The sequence below is a fragment of the Scaptodrosophila lebanonensis genome, unplaced genomic scaffold (genome assembly GCF_003285725.1).
Source record: "Scaptodrosophila lebanonensis strain 11010-0011.00,11010-0021.00 unplaced genomic scaffold, SlebRS2 tig00000024-arrow-pilon, whole genome shotgun sequence".
NCBI lineage: Eukaryota > Metazoa > Arthropoda > Insecta > Diptera > Drosophilidae > Scaptodrosophila > Scaptodrosophila lebanonensis.
The window spans coordinates 3,377,365-3,398,719 of NW_022060538.1; the positions used below are offsets into that span (position 1 = coordinate 3,377,365).

General features: G+C 37.9%; 1 protein-coding gene across 2 annotated transcripts in view; it reads right to left on the bottom strand.

Moving 5' to 3' along the window:
• LOC115620586 (protein pellino) overlaps window positions 1-21,355 on the bottom strand; it is a 51,071-nt gene that overhangs the window by 810 nt on the left and 28,906 nt on the right. For both annotated transcript variants that reach the window (XM_030513894.1, XM_030513893.1), the window contains exons 3-9: window positions 9,811-9,903; window positions 4,111-4,342; window positions 1,562-1,753; window positions 1,308-1,496; window positions 1,142-1,240; window positions 281-434; window positions 20-197 (exon numbers count right to left, since the gene is read on the bottom strand). In XM_030513894.1, coding sequence (XP_030369754.1) covers window positions 20-197; window positions 281-434; window positions 1,142-1,240; window positions 1,308-1,496; window positions 1,562-1,753; window positions 4,111-4,342; window positions 9,811-9,903 — 1,137 coding nt within the window. The remainder of the gene's footprint in view (window positions 1-19; window positions 198-280; window positions 435-1,141; window positions 1,241-1,307; window positions 1,497-1,561; window positions 1,754-4,110; window positions 4,343-9,810; window positions 9,904-21,355) is intronic.

Here is a 21,355-nt window from a genome sequence, read left to right on the forward strand (position 1 = left end):
CTTGCAGTTAAGGCCTTACTTGACAGTTTTCTCAGTCGCCATGTGTCCACACGGATTAAATGCAAACGTCGGAGCGCCCACATCCACATAGAAGGCCGGTTCCAGACCCATGCACAGCGTCACAACGGGGCCAAGCTCTAGGCACATGGGACAACGGCGAGCGCCAGTGTTCTCATCCTGACCCCAGTCATGATGACCTGCACAACAACAACAGAGAAGAGGCATTAGTTTAGCTAAAATATTGGTTGGGGGGTTTGAGGGATTGAGGGATCGGCATTACCTTGCACATGGCCGCAGTTTAAGTACACATAAGGCTGATTCACTTGATCTCCGATATTTACTTTACGCGGTATGACCAGCGTATTGAGGCCCACCGGGCACTGTGGACGACCAGCGTTAATGGCATCGATAAGCTTCTCCAAATCGTGTTTAGTCTGTTTGAAAACAAAAAAGAGAAAGGAAAACGCATTAGCATTCATTTTACTACATGATTATGTCTACTGTTATATTTCTTGTGTTCTGAAGAACGCGGGGAGGCTCTCCACCTATAAACTCTACATATAACTAAGCTCGTTAACGTATAAAGTTCAATGTCTGTGCATCAATAACCAGAGCATTACAAAATGTATGCATTTCAATCGTTTTGAAGCTATAAAAATCGGTTCCAATAAATACAGTGCAATCTCGATAGTTCGGACGCTGGAAAATTTAGCAAGACTTGTCTTTTATGTTTATTTAAGATCTCTCTCTGTCTCTGTTTCTCTCGTTTTTAAAGATCAATCCGTGCTTGCTCTTATTTTGGAGGCCAGTATATGACAATCATAATTTATTATTGATAAACTGTGCTGGAATATGGATCCCTCTATTCTGAAATTTAATTGAAACTCAAGCATATTTATGCAGAACCATATTCTGTTTTTAAATATGTAAGTTTGTGGCTCAAGAGCTCTCCATTTACGATGGAAGTTAAGATGATCATAAGATTTTTTTTCTGCCTCGATTAACATATACACCCGGTATGTTCTCTTTGCAATTGCGGACAATATCTAAAAAAGCCTTATCTATTCTATTCTATAATTCTACGATTTGGTATTACATATATGGATCATAGTGGGTTATCTGTAGTTATCTATTTAATTACCGGTGAATGTTGTAAGCCCTCGGCTGAACGCCAGAGCAGCGTTGCACCGCAGAGATCAATGAGTGTGCCGTCTTGCAAGATGTTGGACTCGTCGTAGATCTGTTGAGAATGTGAATAAGCATAGGTTTTAGACCAGACATATACGCGTATTTGTATTTGTACTCACCGGCTGGCCCTTTTGCTGTGCTGAACGCGATTCGCGCAAACTGAACACATCACCGCCCACGGAGCATTCACGCCAGAGACCGCATTTGGCATTGCCGCCACAGAACGAGCCCTTTGGATGCATAATCAACACGCCATTTGTGGTTAGGCCGTCAATTTCCACATTGTCCTGCCATTTGGTGGCCTTTTCCTGCAAATTGTCAATTGTTGGTCTCTCTACAACTCTCTAATTCGAATGGGAATGTGAATACTTACGCCCAAAAATATGTTTCTGCTCGAATCGAAACCGGCAGCAAATATTCTCGCCTTCGCGGAATCACATCGGTTGACCAAAATGCGACAGGCGAAACGTGAAATTGTACTTTGCATAACTTTTGCATCTTTCTTATCGCCGGGCAGGGTGTCCATTACCACGAAATCAATGGGTGACTCTGAGGAGCGACCGACCTGCAAATGCAATGATATATGTATAGTATAGTATCTATAGATGGGTGATTAATGATGTTGTGCATCGCTGACTAAAATCGAGCAGCGTGTGACACAAATATAATGCGCTCGTCGTTCGAGTTATTTATCAAAATACAAATACATATGAATATGTGCGCAATCATCCGATATTATTATAACGCGTGCCAAACGCTGACATGGCAACAAACCCCAGCACTTCAAGTCCGTTGGAAGGACACCCATTATATACATATGTATGTATTCGATATGTGTGTATACTTTTATATAGTGTGTGCGATAGAGTCGTAATCAATATAAATATTAGATATCGGACTGTCTGTCGGAACGCCAAGTCGAAAGGCAACAAAATGAACTGCAAACACACACATTTGACCTTTCGATGCGCCAAACCATAAATGACAAAGCAAACAAAAGATATACGAGCTCTAGTCAGGTGTCTAAATTGAGCCAAAAGCCGGCCATAATGTGACGCACTCCGGTCAAACGTCAACAGTAGGCTGGGCTGGAGTTTGTGACTAGTCAAGCTAATTAGCTGTCTTGCCGCATCTTCGTACAAAGTATAGGGGCATTAAAGGTACTTAATAAGTTTTCATGGGCCTAATAATCATGATAAAGGTTTTATGTACCTACATACATAAAGAAATAAAAGGTGCCACAGTAAATTCAATTAAAATTAATGATAATGTCACTTGTGTTTATTTATTGCTCGACAACACAAATTGAAGACATTTAAAAATAGCCTAAAAGGGTAGTCCCCAAATATGTTCTATTGTTGAGAAGCACGCCAAGGCGTCTGTCTGTTGGGAAGCTAGGCCCTCGAAGAGATTGCGAGTAGGAATGACGAAACTTGCCTCTAAATTTAGCCCCAATTTGTAATTCAATATAAGGTTTGGCATCTTATGTCTAAAAAAAAAACACAAGTTGGCAGCACCTGCATGCATTTGCAATATCCGGAGTTTTCCAACACTTAGCGGGATAGTGAAATGTTGAAATGCTCGTGAATATGGGGCTTCAAACTAGTGTTTTCTTAAAGACTTAAAAAAAATTCGAATTTACGGCAAATAATTGATTAATTATGAAAATATTAGTAAACTCCCTTTTCACTAACAATATATTTTTACCTTATTTATTAACCTCCCTATATTTGTACATATCTGACAATTCTGATGAGGATCTAAAAAAAAATAGAAAACCTATAGAAAACTCTGATGGTATGCTTACAAATCCCTACGATTTTCTTGAAAAAATAGTTTGTTTTAATTTTAATAAGTTCCGTTGGAAAAGTTTGCCTATTTAAAAGTTTCGCTAATTATTTTGGGAGCGTACAACTTATATGAGTCCACGAACCAATCTAAATGTTAGCCCATTAGTTAACTTAGAATCTTAGTGCATTCATTGTATTATTACTTCATCAACATCGCGATAAACTGTTCTTAATACCAAAATTACTCCATTTATCAATAAATGACGTATTTCTTATATATTATGATAAACAATCATAAATTATTTGAACAGTGATGATTATTAAATTACTTTTGCTCATTCAAGTTCCATATATTCTAATATGCCACCTTTTTCGTGTTAATTCATTCCGCGGGGTTATATATCAAATCGACATTTCACTAAAATTATGATAGAATAGAAAAGAATTCATTTGAATATGGGCAGAGAGATAAGCCCCGTAGCCGTGCCCAACAGGCCCATAACCATGGAAAATCATTGCTGTCAGCACGAAATTAGTAGTCGGTTGAATAAACAAATAGCAAACCACTAATCAATGTCACGTTATAAATATAATATTGACAGAACTAGGCCGGAGGGCTTATAGAATTATGCTTTAAACTGAGAAAAGTGAGCTTCATTTCATCTCAACAGTTTTGTACAGTGCAGGCATTGTTAAGTACTAGGGACCGACTAAACGGAGCAGTTTTTGAATAAATGTTCGTCCTTTACGAGGACATGAATCCGGAATTTCGAGCGCTCAACACTTTATAAGTATCGATCTATCGCGCTAACTACAATTTGAGACTTTACTTCTTATGGAACTATTCGACTTATTTGAAATTCTAAATATTTCAGGCGTAAGGTGATATAGAAAAAGACGATCATGCAATCAATGCCAAATAAAAAGTTTCTAACAAATTACGGTCTTTTAAAGCTCGAAACTAAATAACAAACTTTTAGTTTTGTATACAAACTAACAAATATTAGTTATATTCCTTCAGACTCGGAGGACTCTTTATTTAAACCTTTGTGTTAATTTATGGTCGCACTTAAGTCCGTCGAGGTCCATCTTTGATTTCATAGGGGCACTCCTTTTGGAGCTTTTTACTCACCTGAAACATATCGGTTTCCGTGTCCTCCTTATACTCCACAATGACCGCCTGATTGCGCGACAGGGTATACGATATCGAGTGTTGGTTGGCATCCAAAATGGCCTTCGAAGTCTGTGGCGATTGTACGATGTAGTGTTTGGAGCGTTTTACGCCGCTCGGCTCCGTGCGTTTGTGCAGCACAAATTTGGAACGTCGTCGACCGCGATCGCCCTGTGGCAAGTACCCATTGTAGCTGTAACGAGTAATTGGGGTATTTCAGCATTAGCTTCTTTGTCATGGAATAAAATTGGGTGTTGATTTATGATAAGCAGGGGCATTACACAACCGTGCCTGCTTCAATATTTCAATTTCTAGGTCGAGTTCTGCTGAGTCGGCGGTAATATGCTTACACAATTAGCGCCCCAGTGTCCCAGACCTAGACCCGGGCGTGGGGCCCCGGGCAGATAACGAGTGGCAATAACTCGAAGCATTGCGCATTCAATTTGACTACATTAGCAATGGAATCACAAACAACAAACTAAAGGTCCACACATGTGTACATTTAGTGTGGCATTAGCAACTAATTCGATTTCATTAAATAGACACATTTTTTTTGCATCCATGCCCAACTAGCCGTTGGCTTTCATCTTTTTGTCATAAAACGGCCTAGAGGTGACAAGACTTTAAAACACATGCCGATCGCAAACACATTGCCCTGAGATTAGCTAAACGACACGCACTACAGCCATTAAAGCAATATATTTTATTTAGGTGGATATAGAAGGGATTTGAAACTGAACTTCTACTAATGATCTTTGCTGAGTCTTGGATTTTGTTTGCAAGTCAATATTTTCTTAGCCAGAGAATCGATATTTACTTCTCCTTGTAAGTAATACGAGTATGGCGTAGTTTTTAAATTCTCAAGAAACTTGTTATTACGCATTTCTAGACAACGTACCAATGTAAAAAAGAAGAAGAAGAAAATATTCAACCAATCTTTTGAATAAATATCTTATAAAATCAAAAGAATTTTTAGTGCGAGCTGAAATCGCTAAGCGGGTGGCATTTTTCATCTTCAAGGCATTCGAAGTTTTGTGAATTAAAATCACTAGAGGAGGGCGCCAGACTCTCAGACTCAGTATACACAGATGATACAGGGAAAAACAAATATAAAGTTTCTAACGAATTACGGTCTTTTTGAGTTCGGAACTCAGTACCAATCTCAAGTAGTTCCATATAAGAGCTAACAATTTTTGGAGCTATTCCATCAGACTTGGTTTATAACCTGCATTTATTTAACAATGTTAATAAATATTGCACTGCCGCCTATTTCAGGATAATAGATGTTTGTACATTCCATTTTAGATATTATAATGATTTGCTGGTTGGACGTGGATGTTACTCACTACTAGTTGAATCAGTTTTAATCCCGTATTGTGAATACTTAGATTTAATAATGATTTGGTAGCAGGATGTCGGTGTTAATTACGACTATTGGGTTTAGTTTTTTTCAAAATAGCGACAGCCTGAGAAGATTAGCTGACAGGTTTAAGCTTTATTGAAGATAAAAAGCACACAAAATAGGTTTTCTTCGTCTTAACATATTTATACCCTGTACCCGTAGGGTAAAAAGGGTATATTAGGTTTGTGCAAAGTATGTAACATGCAGAAGGAAGCATCTCCGACCCCATAAAGTATATATATTCTGAATCAGCATGACGAGAGAAATCGATCTAGACATGTCCGTCCGTCCGTCCGTCTGTCCGTCTGGATGAACGCGAGGATCTCAGAAACTATAAAAGCTAGAATAACCAAAGTTGGCATCCAGTTTCTCCTAGGTCCGAGAAAGGACGAGTTTATTTGTTTTTTTTGGAATTTCCCCCCCCCCCCCCCCCCCCCCCCTTTCACCGCTACAGAATTTCGTCAATAGCGTCCACATTTCAAATGCTACCTAAACCAAACTTTGCACACATAATTTATATATATATATATTATATATTTATATATTGTCTACTGTTGTTCAAAATTTTATTTAATTCGGTCAATTCTAAGAAAAGTTATTAGCCAAACAAATTCTCGCCAGTACAACCTCCCCAAACTGCAGCAACAAGTTCGCTCTTCTTCTTCCTCTTTTTGCTGCTGCTATGGGCGCATATAACTCAGTGACGGAAGTTTACCTGGGTACAGGGTATTACACTGTCGGGCTTGCTCGACTGTAGCGTTCTCTCTTGTTTTTGTTGCAGAAAGTAGTTAGAATGTATAGCATTTTAAAAGATTCCCAACTTAAAAGCCTTCCACATATCAGTTTTTGTTCGGCTTGAAGTAAACTCTTGCGTGGAGAAAGGGACTAATCAGCCCATTAAACAGCCCCTGTTTTGATCTCAGCAAACATTTCGCTTCTGAATTTCTCATTCTATTTTATTTTATGAACAAACTTTTTGGTCTCGGGGATAAAATTGAAATCAGTTGTCAATAGCAATAGCAGCAACGGCAGCAGCGCGATAAAAAAATAATACGAATAATGGTTTAAGGCTGTAAACACGAAGAAGAAATAGTCAATGCTTAGGGTGTAAATATTCTTAGAAATGCGGAGCAGTTCAAAATCAAAGTGAAATGAAAAGAAATAAAAAAAAAGTCAAGAGATGAAGAATTAAGGCGACTTGGCCACGACCCCAGTCTCAGTCTCAGCCCCGGACTCGGTCTGAGGATGTTGACATGGTTGCGAGACATTTTTGTGAGTTTTATGCTTTTTGATGTATTAATGAGCGCATTTAAGGTAGTTTCTTAATGATATTTAACGCCTTAAAGAAAAAATCGTAGTTAATTTTTATGACAACAATTAAAAGTTGGCTCAGAGGGACAACAATTACAGCAACAACAAGCACGTTGACGACGTTGACGTTCGCATTAAGGCGGGTCATTAATTAAAATGTGTACAGGTTTGGGGCTTCGGCTATTGTAGCCATTGTTGTTGTTGTTGCTGTTCCTGTTGTTGTTGTTGTGCAGGTCTATCATATATCACTGAGTAATGTCGCCGGCTAGGATCTTGGGGGTTCAAATACGCACATACTAGAGTAAAATACGTAATTGCATCGGAAGCCATAAAATGGTGGGCAACATTCAGGAGGCGAGCATCACATGTTTTAGCCTGTTGCTCCAGTCTATGGTGTTGTTGTTGTTGGTGTGTCTGATTGCGTCAACACTTAAGCTAGGACTGGAACTGGGCTTCTATTCCCAAGCCCCGCTAACGTTCAACAAGTACAAAAGCAAGCAGACAACCAACAAACACCCGCCATGGCGGACAACTCAAAAAAAAAAGAGCATAGAAAATGAAAAATTGATTTTTTAGCCAGACGTCGCCCGGATTGTGTGTGTGAGTGTGTGTGAGTGTGTGTGAGTGTGTCTGAGTCCCTAGTCTGGACAAGCGGCCAAGCGTGGCAGCAATTACACAAACAAATGCCAAGGCTTAGGCGCGACGAAATTCGTGCAAGCACAAAGCTGTCAACCTTTTTTAAACTCTCCCTGGCCTTTTGTCGAGTTCGGCTTGTAGGCAATTAAAAAGTGTTAAGATAACAAATGCCATGTAACAACAACAACAACAACAAAAACTGCAGTCCGATCACAACTTACAGAACGTTAAGCTAATGACTCAAGCATTTCAAAACTGCCCGTCCGATTCATGAGTCAGTTGGTCGAGGCGGGCGCGTCAGGTAATCAGCGCGATGTCAAGCATTTGACGGACGGACGGACCGATGGTCAAACATAAAGATTTACAAGCCGACTTGCCGCCGCAGTTGTCGGTCAAGCCAAGCCAAGCCAAGCCATCAATCTCAAGCGTACCACGTCCAGTGGCAGGCAGCAACAGCGGCAGTGTCTTAGTGGCGGCTGCTGCGTGAATCTAATTTATGGCACTAAGAGGTTACAACGACTGCGACGGTGGCAGCACGACACTAACATTTTGTGTTTTTGCCATTTATTGTCTAGTCGTCGTCGTCGTCACCATCGACATCGTCATCAATGCGCCTCCGATAGCACGAAATGCGTGCTGACGTCACAGTAACTAATGACGAACATTTTGAGAGAAGTGTTGGCGTATGTGCCTGTGCCTGGAGTAGTAACAGAGCATAGAACGGTGCCAACGTGCATTCAACGAGCATAATCCTACGGTCACAAAGTCAAGACATTCCCAAACCAAAAGAGTTGGTATTAGGAATTGTGTTCATCTTCAGTTTGAAATTGAAAAACATTTCATTGATTCAATTTTGTATTTATTTTGATTGATTTTAATTACATAGGACTATTTAGAAGTGAGTAAAATATTCCATTTTGACCTGTTTCATGGGCTTTGAATGCAAACATATAAATAAACGAATAAACTTTATAAGGACAACCTCCAACAACCCACTATCAACCCCACCTCGCTTCATTTCCAAGCCTGGGCTCTCTGCATAGAAAATACTCTCCCACCTCTGCCTTCGATACCCTGATAAGGATAACATTTTTCATCTTATCACATTCTTAAAAAAATCAAAGCATAAACAACTAGTCGATATTAAAATAAAAAATAAAATTAAAAAATACATGTTATTTTATTATCATAATTGTTGTAAAATACTGTAAATACTTTATTAGGTAATTTCCAGCAATAATTATATAGTTATGTAACTTAGCTTAAGTTCACGGAACAATAGCTTGTTCTTATTTTTTTTTTTTTTAATAGCCTGTACCCAAAGGGTGAAAGGCTATACTAGTTTTCTGCGCATGTATGTAACACACAGAAGGAGGCGTGATCAGGATGAGAAGACGAGTCGATATAGCCATGTCCGTCTGTCTGTCTGTCCGTCTGTCTGTATGAGCGCAAGGATCTCAGTAAGTACAAGAGCTAGGATAACCAAAATTGGTATCAAGGTTCCTATAAGCCCTAGGCAGAACGAGTTTGTTTATTTTTTCTAATACACCCCCCCACTCCCCCGCAATTCGTGTTCTTTCTTATAACTTCCGTAATTCTCGGAAAAAATCAATTTTGGTAGGTACATCCAGTTAGTACTAATGTGTCCGTGTGGCAAATTTCATCATGATAGGTCAATTCTGAAGAAAGTTATAGCCATAAGTAAAATCGCTGCTCATGCGCTGCCTCTGTCGGCAGCGCTGCCCGCAGCTGTTGTTGTTGTTGCTGCTTTGGTTCAACTTTGTGCTGCATACATACACGCATATAAACACGCATAGCTACGTGATGTAAATGTATGCTGTTTAAACTGAACATAAACATGTATTCTAATTTAATTTAATTAATTATTTTAATTAATTAATTAATTCATTTTTTTAATAATTTAATTTTAAAAAATTTTTTTTTTTTTTTTAATTTTTCTTTTTTGTGGAGAGTACAGGCTATTTTACTGTCGGGCTTGCTCGACTGTAGCGTTCTATCTTGTTTTTATTAGCAGAGTGTGTTTATTTAATCGTGGACAATCATTAAATTGGTTAAATAAACTTATCAATAATTTTTTCATTTATGATGTTGTTCTTACTGTTCATATGTCGATTTCACATCGCATAGGAACATTTCATAAATAAATAAATAAAATAAAAATAATGTTAAAATTTATTATAATCTCAACTGGTTAAATACATGTATTCAAATGTTAATTAGGAAAACAAACATTTTGAGTTCCTTTAAAATACAAAACTCACTACATAACCAATGCGATAAGCACTACTTACCCAAGTATAACAAGTTCACCATAGCGCATCCGCGGCTTATCATGCCCATCGCCACCGTCTTCAGCCAGTATGGGAGATTCTGTGCCGTCGGTGCTACAAATAGGAGAAAGAAAAGACCAACAAAAAAATTAGGTATTTGTCTAAATATGCATACATTTAGTATGTACAAAAAAGTATGTTCGCATTCAAAAAACGATTTTCATTTCGGGTTTTATACATGAAGTAATTCATGAATTTGCACATGTTGGCGCATAAAGTTTTCATGACCGCGGCATTGGTTCGCGTTTTTACAACAATCTACTTTATAATAGTGCCGGCTTCATTGTTATGCAAACGGTAAAAATAAAACAATAAAAACATCTTTTTTCGCAGCATAAACTTCACAGCAAAGCAAACTAAACAAACTAACAAAAGCAACTAACAACAATAACAATTTCCAAAGTACGAGTAGATGCCAAAGGAAAATGCTCATTTCTTCAACTTCAGTATTTCTTGCACGCCGCCCCGCGCCCTCCCTTTTGCACACTAGAATTTCAAATGAGGAAACACATACTCGTACTATCTAAAGATATATATAAAGATTACGACGATGATGATGACGACGCAATGTCTGTCATGCACCGGACTGCAATTGTACTTGGGCTTTTCTTTTCTATTCCTTTCCCGCTCCCTCTCTCGCTATCTATCTATCTCTTTTGTCTTTGCCATTTAAATTTGACGTTGGAGTTCGAGGCGAGGAAAGGAGTACTAGGCGATGATTAAATACTCTTTCCAAATAATTTAGCGTTGCGAAAAAACACACAAATTCGAAGATCTTATTTTTACGATGCATTGCTACCATTTGTTCTATATTGTTATTAGATTCTATATCTAGAATTGAAGAGGTGTTTATTTGGATATAAAAGGTATCAAATAGCAGAACATTTTCAACAGATTTTTCGAAATCTATTGAATATACGATTAAGCAGTATATCTATCTATATTTTTATAAGATTCTATATCTAATATTGAAGAGGTATTTATTTGGATATAAACTTTTTCAAGATATTTTGAAATCTATTGAATCTATTACTCGTATAAGCAGTAGTATACTCTCTATAATAACCGCAAAATAAACGATTCTACAGGTAACTCTAGTCCCTATATTATTATACATCTTATTATTATTATTATAGTATGTTAACTTGCAACAAGTTTAGCCTTAACTGCCAGGATCTTTATATTTAAAGAAAATATTCAATTAATCCATTTCTAATCAACTTAATACAAAGTCTTCTGCGGATCGGTTTTTAACGTTATATTTGAGAGTGTATCTAAAACAAACTTGATCTTGAGCTGATGCTTGACTTGCTGTCTGTCACTATTTGACATTGGATACCATAAAATGGGATCTGCTCTGTTTACTTCTGTGTGTGTTACATGCACAATCGCACTACTCATACACCCTCACAATTTTAAGTGCAGAGTATACATTCCAGAGACGGGGGGTCTTTAGAAAATGAAGAAGTCATAGGAATTCATTCATAAGAATAGTTGCTCGCACGCATCGTATTACCACCAGCACCACCCAAGTGACGACTATGGCCGCCCTTTCTCTGCTTGGCGCACACACATACAAACATGCATTAGTAATTATAAATGAAGAAGGGCAAATAAAAATAAGCGACGCATATTAGTGCGAAATTGCTTGAGAATTTCAATTACGAAGATCAGTTGCTGCTGCCAAGGCTCATTAAATTCAGCCAAGTGGGTGCTACCTAATGGGGGTGTGATGACATCCTATTTTTTTATTACATCCAAGAGATTTTTTGGGCGCTAGTCATAAAATTATTTACAGCAATCTAATAAAGCAAAGCGGCGCCGGTACAGCAACGCCCACACATCAAGCAGCCAACAAACAAGCCAACCAGCCAGTAACCAACTCCCCCTCCCCCAGCAATACAACAACAGCAACAACACACTTGGCAAATGGATTTTTTAATGTGGCAGCTGGGCCAACTGATGCCAGCGCCCCACGCACCCTGCCCCCTGCCTATCCTAAGCAACCACCCCCTGTTTTGGGGTGCATTGATTTTTGCTCGTTGCATTTAAACTTGCTCCCCTTTTTGTGTGGCGCGGCTTTGCCATTTGGTTGGCAGAGGGGCGCAGAGGGGCAGACGCCACTCGAAATTGTGCAGCGCAGACAGAATTTGTGCGCACAAAAGGGTGGCTCTTGCGTATGGTGGCCTAGGCCTATACTTTTGGAGGGGCAAAAGGGGCACAGCTGCGCGTGCAAGGTAAAATGGCATGCACCACTGTGGGTTGGCAGTAAAAAAAAAAAAAACCAAATATATATCAGATTAAACAATTAAATGGGGAAGATGGAAGAACCTACAAATATCTTGGTAAACCTTGAGCCAATTTTCCCTGAGATTATAAATCTTTATAAACATATACTATATACAGTGAAAACTCCTTTAATGGACGCCCCTTTTATCCGGACACTCTCTTCGGCGGACACTTTTTCTAAAAACATTCGATCGGTGTATAAAGTATTTAAGTATCCCCTTGGGCGGACAAATATTGGCCGACCGTTAGTGTCCGGCCAAGACAGTTTTCACTGTATATAAGAACTGAGATAAACAGCAACTAAAGAAAAATTAAATGTGCAAGGAATCGTGACGCAGAAAATCGTTTGACGTTAAACGAAACAATTTTTGCAAGACTAATTGCTTAATGTAGCCGGAATCGGAAATAGTAACGACGCCGCTTGTTTGCTTTTATTTAATTAGCCCTCACGTGTAAAAATCATTTAAAATCCATATGCAAGAATTGCTCTGTTTAGCAAAACCTTCAAATATTTTAATGATTTCTACAAGAACTCTCGCAACGTGCATAACTCGATATATTGCTGTTGTTACAACAAAATGACAAAACTCGTATCAGCGTAAAATAATTATTCTATTTGTACTAATTATACTTTGTAGAACGTACACTGAAAAGTGTAGGAATATTTACATACATTTGTATATTGTTTTCGTTGTGTACGAGCCCTAACCACTATTAATTGGTACGGCACGGTTTTTTTCGACAGTGCAACTTTCAATGACTCATATTTATTTGTAGGCGATGATTGCCCAAACATATTTATACTTTTTAAAAAGGTCATTGAATTACCTTTAATTTCATATCAAAACATGCACAAGTTTCATATCAACAAAATGAAAAAACTCAATTTAAATAAAACAACTTTCATACTACACGAAATATTTTGACCATTATTAATTGGTACGGCAACATTATATATTCATTAAAACTGAGTAACATCTCCTTTATTTTTAATAACACCCTGAATTCTCTTCTGCATGGTATTTACTAATTTTAGGCATTCTTCTGGAGTTATGGAATCCCAAATTTCCTGAATTTTTGATTTTAGTCCTGACAGAGTACGCTGTGGGTCATTCCTCAGCTTTCTTTTGATGATTGCCCACAAGTTTTCTATTGGGCTTAGATCTGGGCTTGATGACGGCCAATCTAAGACATCAATTCCATTTTCTTGAAGCCAATTTTTGGTTGTTTTTGCGGTGTGTGGTGATGCACCATCCTGTTGAAAGGTATATTCCCCACACTCAGAAAGCTTTGGTATTGATGGAAGGAGATTACTTTGAAGGATACACTTGTATTTTTCTGCATTTACAGTTCCATCTATAAAGTAAAGTTGTCCCACACCTTTGGCTGACATGCATCCCCACACCATTGTGCTCGTTGGAAACTTGACTGTACGTTTAAGACAATCTTTGTGATATGCCTCCGTACGTTTTCGTATTACTCGTTTTCGAGCATCACCGACACACACATCAAATTTGGATTCATCGCTAAAAATTATAGAATGCCAACGCCTCTGTTCCCAATTCTGCCTTTGTCTTGCCCATAGCAATCGTTTTTTCATCTGCAAAGCTGTGAGCAATGGTTTTTCTTTGGCCTAAAAACACCAACATATATTAATTGTACAGAAAAAATTATCTGTTATGCTAAGCAGGAACCGCAATCATACCTTATAGAAGCCATATCCAATTCTTTTCATTTGCTGTCGAGTCCATTCTCGTTTCACTGTTTTCCCAATTTTTGCAGACCATTTTGCCGATATATCTCTCACAGTACTTCGCCGATTTTCCTTTATTATACTCGACAAACTTCTTTTGTCACGCGAAGTAACTTTTGAGACTCGACCTCTGTTCGCTGTATTACAGTGTATATTGCCATTCTTTCTGTAGCTTTTCACTATATTTTGAACTGTAGACTTAGAAAGCATAAGACTTTTCGATATTTCACCATAGCTGTTGCCCAAATTTAATTTTTTTAGAATTTTAGCTCGAACTTCCTCACAAACTGGCTTGCCACGTGCCATCGTGCTCATAAATCAGGGAATAAAACTAAAACTACAACTAAATGTCATATGTTTTTACTTTTCCTTCATCACAATATTCTATTTACCGTTACTTGTCCAGTTTTTGTTTACATTTTACATTTTTCACCGTTTTTTTAAGAAAAATAATGTTGCCGTACCAATTAATAATGGTCAAAATATTTCGTGTAGTATGAAAGTTGTTTTATTTAAATTGAGTTTTTTCATTTTGTTGATATGAAACTTGTGCATGTTTTGATATGAAATTAAAGGTAATTCAATGACCTTTTTAAAAAGTATAAATATGTTTGGGCAATCATCGCCTACAAATAAATATGAGTCATTGAAAGTTGCACTGTCGAAAAAAACCTTGCCGTACCAATTAATAGTGGTTAGGGCTCGTAAGTTTGTAACGCCCAGAAAAAAGAATGGAAGAACACGCGGTTTAGACACATACATACAAACTCGTATGTACATCAGCGTAATGAGACGAATCCAAATCGCGCCTGTCTGTCTGGCCATCCATCCGTGTCTGTCCGTATGTCGGTCTCTTTATTTCAATCTCGATAGTTTATTTTGATGGACACATATATATCAGATCCCTATATCATGTAATTGTCAAACAAACGCCATGATTGTACAATAATTTATTTTTAATTCTTAAGATATGGTAACCAAATTGCATATTGAGAATGTTGCTGTCATAACTAACTTCAAAATAGCTAAACAATGATTACTAATAAGAGATAAGATAGTACGCAAACAATTTATTAAATTGTTGTTTGCTGTTCTTTCCATGACCATGGAAAAATATAGTTTTGTTTTAAGACCCAGCTTAGCGTAGACGTAGCTTGATTAATCATCATGATTGTGGACTATTGATTTATTTTGTTTGGGCTTAAAATCGAATTTCGACCACTGTGGCTGTGACTCGCCAGTTGCCTACTCGTCTGTTCATTTTCCCTGCTATAAGTCTGTATGCAGGCTAGAAATTAGCGCACAGTTCTGTATTCGTATGTGCAGAGTCTTGTCAATATGTATGGGGAGCTGTAGAGTGACGTCTACCGCGTGGCAGTCGTTACAGTGAGGGGACACCAGTAATGCCAGCACTAAATCAAATGGAAAGGCGCTATGTTAAGGCCACTATGTTAACAGACAGCTGTTAGCGCTGACGCTGTTAAGCAGCAGAGTGACGGATAAATTATACACATTTAAAGGAAATGATAACAATTGTTATTGTAATTTTAATTGAATTGGCTTGCATGATTGCCATTATTTATTCTTCTTATTATAATAGCTTTTTAATTGTGAAACTATACAATTTTCTAAACCTGCATGAAGAATAAAATCTAATAGACATTGTCCATAATTCCCACGTTAATTCTCCAGAAAAGAGACTCTATTAAACGAATTTCAGCTTGGTTTAGGTTTTGGTAATTCTTGCATCAAAGCCCTCTTACTTTAGCTTAGGTTTCGCGGAGTTGGCAAAAATGCAAGTGGCGCACATTTTGCATCTAATTGTCACACATATTATACAGCCGGCTGTGTTGCAAGCAGCGCTATGCTAATGCGGTCGGCTTCGACTTCATATGCCAAGTGTCAGACAACTACGAGTCGAGGCTGTGGCGGATGGGAACTACTGGGCATTGAGCCACACATTGCTGACTGAGGCATACAATTAATAAGCATCAGAGTGAACCGTGAATATGGGGAACTAAACCGCAGGTCCGTACTGTAAAGATACATACGTGCCAGCAGCAACAATAAACTGGGTTAAATTGATTCAGCGGCATTATTATTAATAAGCAAATGACGGGCAATTGGGTGACTGCCTCAAGTCTCTCTCAGGCCCAGCCCAGTGTGTGTTCTTCATTAAGAAAGAAAGAAAAAAAAACGAGGGGAAGGCTATGAGAAAAGTGCCAACGTGTGCGGCCACCACTGCTGACTAAATTAAATTTATTTAACAAACAAACTTGAAGTGGCAGCAACAAACAAAACGCGCTCAATTCGATCAACAAAAGACAAAAGCATTGTCAGCCGCAAAGATCAGAGATATGTACGCACTTCTTCGAGGGCTGATTGAAAGTTGGAGATTGCAAATCAATGCTTTTGAATTGTGCTCCTTCAATTAAGAAGAATATATTTCCTGCTATCGATTTCTTTTCATAAATACATCTAAATTGTGTACTGATGAATTGTCAGTGGAGTGATCTCAATTCCTTTCAAATACTTTTGCATAGTTACATATTAACTATTTATTTTCAAGAATATGAACGCAATTGTTATTGAATTTAAGATTTAACACTAGAATAAAACAAATTAAAAAAGACAATTAAAGTTATTTAAACATTAAACCATCCAAATAATTGTATTGCCAGAACTCCAAAGATATTAAACTGTAATATAAAAAGAAAAACTATCCACAACATAGAAGAAGTTAATAATTTTGTACATTTATAAGTCCGCCCTTCCAAATATTTGTTAGTATTACTTTGTTGCATGATTTGAGGGTAAATATTTATACAAGAAGGCACACACACTTGCGCTGGTAACGATTTTAAATTGAGCCCGCATCGAAGAGCTGATGTTACTCGCATCTGCAATCTAAATCCCATAAACCCCTAAAGAGGGCACTTGCAACGCACATACATACATTTGATGCCTTAATTAAACGCAACATGCCAACAACATAAATCTTAATTATTTTAAACTAAAATACATTTTTCGTTGGAGTGTTTACGAAATCAAAATCTCGCTGCATATCCAAAGCAAAAGGCAAGCAAATGGTGTTTTTTTTTTGTTGCTGTTGATGTTGCCAAACGCTTTGGGGGCCCCAAACCATAAACTCTGGGGGCGGCTTGCGTGCCATGGATATTGACAACACACACACACATACAAGCGCACACAACATGCAATCCCAAATAGCATTGGCAACAGCACATTGTTGGATTGTTCAACATGCAATCAGCTGTTTATATCGCCCAAGAATTTATCGATTTTCACAGACCGACAATCCAGCGACACACACACCTTCAAAAACCGAGAGAGAGACAGAAAGAGACATAAATGTGGTATATCCATTCAACTATTTGCATACATTTCAATTTCGAAACTAAGCAAATATGCGGCATGCTAGCCCTGTTTGTATGGTTAACCAAAATTGTATGCCATCAGCCATAAAAAAGAGTTATAGTCACACACATACGAGGGCACGACGTATCTATATCTATGAGATATGCCGCGGCGTGCGCTCTCTTAGATATCGCCGCCGTTCTGTGCCGGCACTACCGTGTTTTCGACGACCACGAGCATGTGGGGGCTGCAACGTATAGTCAAACTTTCCGACAGCAAATTGCCCCAAAAAAGGGGCAAATATTGTTAAACTGATGAGTTTTCAAATGTGAACAAATTGATTACTTTTCGTGTAGAGCTTTACAATCTGACAAATACGCGATATTGTTAAGAACGAAAAGTAGTTTTTTTTACATTTTATTCCATCTGTATAGCCAGGCCAAAAATTATAGAAATATGACGTTTTAACATTATACATACTGATTATAATCGATGTTTTTGAGCGGTTTTTTTCAGTCAAGCTTGATTAGTAAGAACCAAAGATAATTGATATTGATTTCGTCAAATACGTTTAAGTCTTTTAAGTGATTTAAAAATTTATTTCCATTACATAAAATTCCCTACAGAATTGCGGGTACAATTGATATAAAAAGGTAAACAAACAATTGATTTTCAACTAAGACTTTTTCTTGTACTCTGTCAGGTTGTCTGAACCAATATTTCTCTTCACTAACTATAAGGTAAAGGCTGTGAAAAGTTCATCCCAAAGATCCGCACTATATATGTATTAATACATAATACATACATACATTCACCTATACAAAATATAAGTTATCTATAAACTAGAGCTTTACACTAAGCAACCGTTATGAAGAATTTCGACTGTATTCATTTTTCTGGCGTTGTTTGGGGAAATCAATTTTGGATGCATGCACGTATGTACGTTTATGTGTGTGTTGGTATTTTGAGAACGTTATGTTCATAAATAGCGGCTATATGTATAAGCCGCTACTATACGCGTGAGTAAACGTACTTTATTATTTAGCACACACACATACAAAACGTTGACTTGTTATGGTACTCCAACATTGCATGACAACGTTTGAGCCTCCGAGAACTTGGCATCGATTTTCAGAACCGAGTTTTTTAAATGCTCAACTCTAGCTTTAGGTGTAGCTCCATCGCCAGACCGCCAGACCGCCAGACCGACCCGACAATCGCATTACAATAAATTTTCAGCGCAAAGGGCAGGCGGCCATTGCATGCAAAAGTGCAGTCGATTTGGATCGGTGCTTCGTGGCCAAGTGGAGCACGCAGACCCCATGGCAGGAACCGCGACCCAACTAAAATCAGGGCAGGTGTAATGGCCCATGAGCCATGGCCTGATAGAAAATTGTGTAGTTGGTAGTTGTGCGTGTTGTTGCCGGCCGCCACGGCCTTTAATGTCAGGGAGCGTATGCAAATTAATTCCATTATTACATATTACATTTTATAATAAAAATGCATTCATTTGATTAGCCGCAACAATGCGGGCTCTAACGAGCACGATATGGTGGCCTTTTAAAAGCTTTTAGCGTTGGCGTTGACATTTAATTGCATTCAAGAAAGTAAACAGTCAACACACTATGAACTCATCATGCCAACAAGAAGCAGAATTTAAAAACGTCATTGGCTAAGTGTGTAAAAGAAACTGTGTAATGACATTTCAGCCACACTCTGGACTCTAAAGAACGAATAAACAACAGAAAATTAAAGAGCCCTTAATGTCTCTTTCAAAAATGCTCATCATTTTAAACAAGCCACCACTTCAGATAGTAGGCTAAATTGTCGTTTAATTAACCATTAAGTCAAGCAATTTTCTGCATTCAAGATATGAGAGAAATAAGGGAACTCGCCACCTAACACATATCTAGGAATACTATTTCACGGTTCTATCGCACCCATGTTTTATAATCTAGTAATAATATTTAAGGAAAGGAAAATTTAGGGGAGAAAAAAAAAACAGCCAGAAACAATATTCTGATCAGCCGCTCTGCTCGAAGCTCTGATGGAAATAAAAAAGACCTCCAGGTACATGAAATCGAGAGAAGATACAGAAACCAGGGTTAATGGAATAAATTATATGTAATTTCGAAGCATTTGCAGCTAACTTGTTTTGCTATCTTTGTTAGAAGCTTTACAGAAATACCTTCGAAAAACGTTTGTTGTTATTATTTAAACTAGCAATGCCTTTCCACTCTGTCTTCCAGGTTAAGGTAAAATGTTAAACTATACCGCCGCTTGTAAGTAACTTTTGGTCTAGTTTCCACGATTTTAGACCAACAAAAAACGACTTTCATAAATCTTAGAGCGTGCATGTCACAGTAAAAGCAACATACACAACAACAACAACAACAACAGTGTGACAACTGTCGACAAACTGTCGACAAACAAATAACAACAACAACAAACGGACGGTTACAACGGCTTATTTGACATGCAAAATATAATTTAAAAAGAGAGACGAAATTCAGAGAAGGGGAGAGCGAGACCTCATGCATAGAGTCTCTTTACAAATGTTTATGGAGTGTTTCTGTTTGCGCAGCTCTGAAATTCGAGCTGATTTTTATGCTTGTCAACTGTCTGCTGAAATCTGCAACCGGCACGACGACGCCGAAGAAGACAACGACGTTGTCATCAAATAAATGCAAACCCAAACAAGCTAAGTGCAATGAAAGATTAAACAATAAACAGCACCGCAGCAAAGGGCGGATGGGCAAAGGGACAAAAGCAACACATACACATACACACACACATATGCAAGACAGACGACACTTGCAGGTGGCTGCAGGTGTTTCGTTACAAATTTTATGGCCAAAATGCGGCCGTCTGCCTGTCCTATCCCATCCGTCAGTCCGTTCGTCTGTGGTGTCGACAGCACTCGACATGCCATTCATATTCATGCCTTAGCGGTAAGTGTAGATTCATGTGTGGGTGTGTGTGTGTTAGCCCACCCAGCAAAGACATCCGTTTCAAGCAAACATTTGTCGATACATCCGACCCGATCCGGCGATTAAACGGATGCCCAAGAAACTTTTGTTTTTTTTGCCTAAATATGTTGTTTGCTAAGCTCTTTTAGGGATGTTCCAATTGAGAGTGAAATAAGAAATTCGATCTTTAGAACGTCAGATATATAAGAGTCAGAATTTTCATTTTAAATTAATAACTCTCCAATAATTAGTTGAGAGAGAATTTATGGTGATCATTTTAATGGACGGTTTTAGAGCTGTTTCGGTGGTCGATTTATGAAACAGCCCATTTATACATCGTAAAAACATTGGATTGACGTAAAACCTAGCCAATTAAATGCTTAAGTTATGACAAATATATTTTAATTATATTATATATATATAATTTTGGCTGACTTCGAAGGACAAGAAGCAGCTTCAGTTACGTTAAGAATTTTTTCAAAAACAAATTTGTTTAAACAAATGAGTTTTACATAAAAAGAAAACTGTTTCGATGAAATGTTGTGTATATTTCTACAGAATCGAGTCTTTATGGTTCAGGCGTTTATTCAGTCAGACGGACATGTTCCAGCTTTTGGGAACATTGTAATAAATGCATTACAATCTTTATTATAACCTATTATAATTAATAGTATAATAGACTTGGTTAAAGAAGGTATACAACATCTAAATAAAACAAGAAACTCTTGAAGGTAAATAAATCGTTATCGAGCCGTCACAAGCAGATAATTAATTTTTTTCTTCTTCTGATGTTTTTCTGCAAAATCTTCTTACAAAACAAATTCGTTCTCATATACCTTTGCCGGGTGGATATGTATTTATATGTATACTATATATGCAAGCATGCATGCAAAATGTATCTGCATTTGTATCTGTGCATGTGCTCACCTGTCTAGTTAAGTTATCTGCGGCTTTTGCCACAGCTCCCTACAGCTGTTTGCTTTTTAAGAATGAAATTTCTGAAGAGCCAAAAAGAAACACGCACTTACATACATAAATACATACGTACATAAAGACACAAGCACAGGTACTTGTATAAACACAGAACACGGGGCAGAACTGGTTTGCGCCACGAAATTTG